The sequence below is a fragment of the Mus pahari genome, chromosome 14 (genome assembly GCF_900095145.1).
Source record: "Mus pahari chromosome 14, PAHARI_EIJ_v1.1, whole genome shotgun sequence".
NCBI classification, from domain to species: domain Eukaryota; kingdom Metazoa; phylum Chordata; class Mammalia; order Rodentia; family Muridae; genus Mus; species Mus pahari.
The window spans coordinates 40,161,293-40,164,475 of record NC_034603.1 but is presented as its reverse complement, the minus strand read 5'-3'; the positions used below and the strand labels follow the sequence as shown (position 1 = coordinate 40,164,475).

Genomic DNA, 3,183 nt, shown 5'->3' with positions numbered 1-3,183 from the left:
AAAAAAAAAAAAAAAAAAAAAGGGGTCAGTGGCCACCTTGTGAGGCTGAGAGTAGCAACTAGAAACTAGAAAAAGGTTTGGCATGTTGGTAACATTGTTTCTTGATCTGGGAGCTGGCTAGGCCTGTGGCTGGGAGCTTGGTTCAAGTGATTTGTGCACACTTACGTATGAGTGTCATAAATTGATAATAGCAACGATGGCAGAAACTGTTGCTTACATTTTATGCAAACTGTTCTGTATTTTGATCAGGACTTTGGAAATCCTAAATGGCCAAGCTACTGCAATCTCCACCCAGGTTCCTTCCTGCGGAGTGGTATATTGCTAACAAAAGCCAGTATCACAGAGCAGAGGCCCAAAGGTCCCGATCTGAACGCTTGGTGGCAGAGAGCCAGAGGCTTGTGGAAGAAATTGAGAAGACCACCAGGAAGTCTCAGAGCGATGTGAACAAGAAACTTGGTAAGGCAACATGTTTAGTATAGATGTGACCTAATCCTGATGAAGCTATTGGGGGCTAGCTATACCACAGGGGATGAACAGAGTCTGTGCTTTCATGGGTCCCCCTCTCCCTTGAACAGAGAAAGATATGAAAGTCATTTACTAATAGAGTCAGATATATGCTAAGTGAAGAGAGCTAAGCTGGGGGTGGGGCAGGCACTGGATAACTAGGCAAGATTCTTGACATAAACATTTGAGCTGGGTTTTACGCCAGGCAGTGTTGGCGCACACCTTTAATCCCAGTACTTGGGAGGCAGAGGCAGGTTGATTTCTGAGTTCGAGGCCAGCCTGGTCTACAGAGTGAGTTCCAGGACAGCCAGGGGCCAGGGCTACAAAAAGAAACCCTGTCTCAAAAACAAAAACAAAAACAAAAACAAAAGTAGTTCACATGAACTGGGTTTTACAGGAGGAACAATTAGGTCTTAACAATTTCATGCTGAAAAGCAGCATCCATAGCCTGGTGATCTAAAATTAATAAAATAAAACAGTAAATGTAAAACAAAATGGACAGAGATCAGCCATACAATTAAAATGAGTGTACAAGCCAGAGGTGTGAACCTGCATATCTATCTAATGAGCAGGGAAGTAGCAAAGGGGGTGAAGGAAAGACAAGAGGGAGTGATGAGGACTGATTTTAAATATGAATCTTAATGTCATGTATTCACTGAGCAAATTAAAACTAGGTGTTTATAATGGCATTAAATAACAAAGCTAAGTTCAAGACCAGCCTGTTCTACACAGTCAGTTCTAGGGTCGTATTGAGAGACTTTGTCTCAAAAAACCAAACAGAACAAAACAACAACAAATAAATAAAAAGCATCAAGGGGCCAACAAGAGGGCTTGGTTGGCAACCTGAGTTTGATCCCCGGAACCCAGGCAAAAGTGGAAGGAAAGATCCAACTTTATAAACCTGCCCTCTGGCCTCCACATGTATGCCGAGGTACATGTGCCCACATGCACACACCGTGCATACATGCAAATAACACCAGTACCAACAATAAACAATAAACCAAAGGGCTGGGGTGTAGATCAGCGACAGAGTATATGTTTGTTAGGCGCTATGTTCTACACCAGCACTGATTACAGAACAAAGCACACGAAATGTCTCAGAGTAAAGCTAACAAAAGATGTGCATAACTCTCCTCTGAAAACGATGGCCGTTACTGTTACTGCAACAGTCAAAGAGGCCTTAAATAAATGCAAGGAATGGAAGTTAGTGGATAGAAGAGTCCAGTATTTCCATCAACCCATGGGGTGACCACTAACCGGATTTTTAGTGGTCAAAAAGTAATCTGTAGACTCAATTCAATATCAATAAAAAATCACCAGGCTTCCTGGTGAACCTGGCTCAGCCGCTCCTAAAACGGCATAGGCCTGGCTGGCTTGAAGGAAGAATTCTACCCCAACCTCTACCTCATCACACACACACACACACACACACACACCTACAAAAGCAAATCTAGGTAATTTGTGCGTGTAAATGGAAAAGGTAACACCATGTCACTTACAGAGAAGGGCTTTTAATTTTCTTAGACAATTTTTCACTCTGTAGACTGGGCTAGTCTTGAACTCACGGTGATCCTCCTGCCTCAGCCTTCTGAGTCCTGGGATTATAGGAAGGAACTACAGTCTAGAGGGCATCACACACCCACCAGGATGGCTAGTAAGAAAGGGGGGGAAGAAAAGAGAAAGGAAAAGTGGCAAGTATTGTGGGGGAGTGGACAAGGAGTGGCCAGGTCAGACCCTTTCACTGCTGGTGGAAAGACAGATGGATAGATACAGCCGCTTTAGAGAGTGGCCGCAGCACCCGCCCACGCTGGGTGTGTTCAGCCTTTTACCCTCCTTCACCCTACGGCTGCACTTTCATTTATGAAGCCTAATGTCTATGATACACAGCATTGGGAGTTGGAAGGACCAGGCAGCTGTCGTTTTGAGTTGGTTAAAAGCAATCCAGGGGTGAAGAACACAGCTCAACATTACAGAGCCTGCCTAGCATGCTAATGGGCCTGGGTTCAAGCCTCAGCCCTGAGAAATTAAAACTAACACACACACACACACACACACAAATCAAACAAAAACAAACACACACACACAAAAACAATCAAACAAACAACAAACACACACAGAAAACAATCAAACAAACAAACACACAAAAAACAATCAAAAACACAACACACACACACACACACAACAATCGAACAAACGAGCAAAAGGAGCGGAGGGTTGAAGTCAATGCTCTAAGCAGAGGCTGGGGAGGAGGGAACCAGAGAGCCACCATGCTGTGTCATGCTGTTTGACTTTCCAAACAACACACGTGCATATCTTCAATACACGTTAAAGGTTATAGGACTACAGCGACAGCCCCACAGTTAGGAGAACATAATGCTCTTTCAGAGGCCCCAGGTTTAGTTCCTAGAACTGTGTCAGGTGCCTCCCAATCACTTATGACTCCAGCTCTGGGGTGCTCAGATCCCTCTGGCCTCTTCTGTAGACACCAGAACTCATGTGCACAGAAACAGACACAGATACACACACACACACACACACACACACACACACACACACACACACACACAATTAAAACATTATAATAAATCTTTTTTGTTTGTTTGTTTTTTGTTTTTTGAGACAGGGTTTCTCTGTGTAGCCCTGGCTGTCCTGGAACTCACTTTGTAGACCAGGCTGGCC

General features: G+C 44.2%; 1 protein-coding gene across 1 annotated transcript in view; it reads left to right on the top strand.

The window, feature by feature from the left end:
* The first annotated feature begins 249 nt into the window (after window positions 1–249).
* Tekt1 (tektin 1) overlaps window positions 250–3,183 on the top strand; it is a 17,138-nt gene continuing 14,204 nt past the window's right edge. Inside the window, exon 1 of the mRNA XM_029546393.1 lies at window positions 250–456. Coding sequence (XP_029402253.1) covers window positions 267–456 — 190 coding nt within the window. The 5' untranslated portion in view covers window positions 250–266. The remainder of the gene's footprint in view (window positions 457–3,183) is intronic.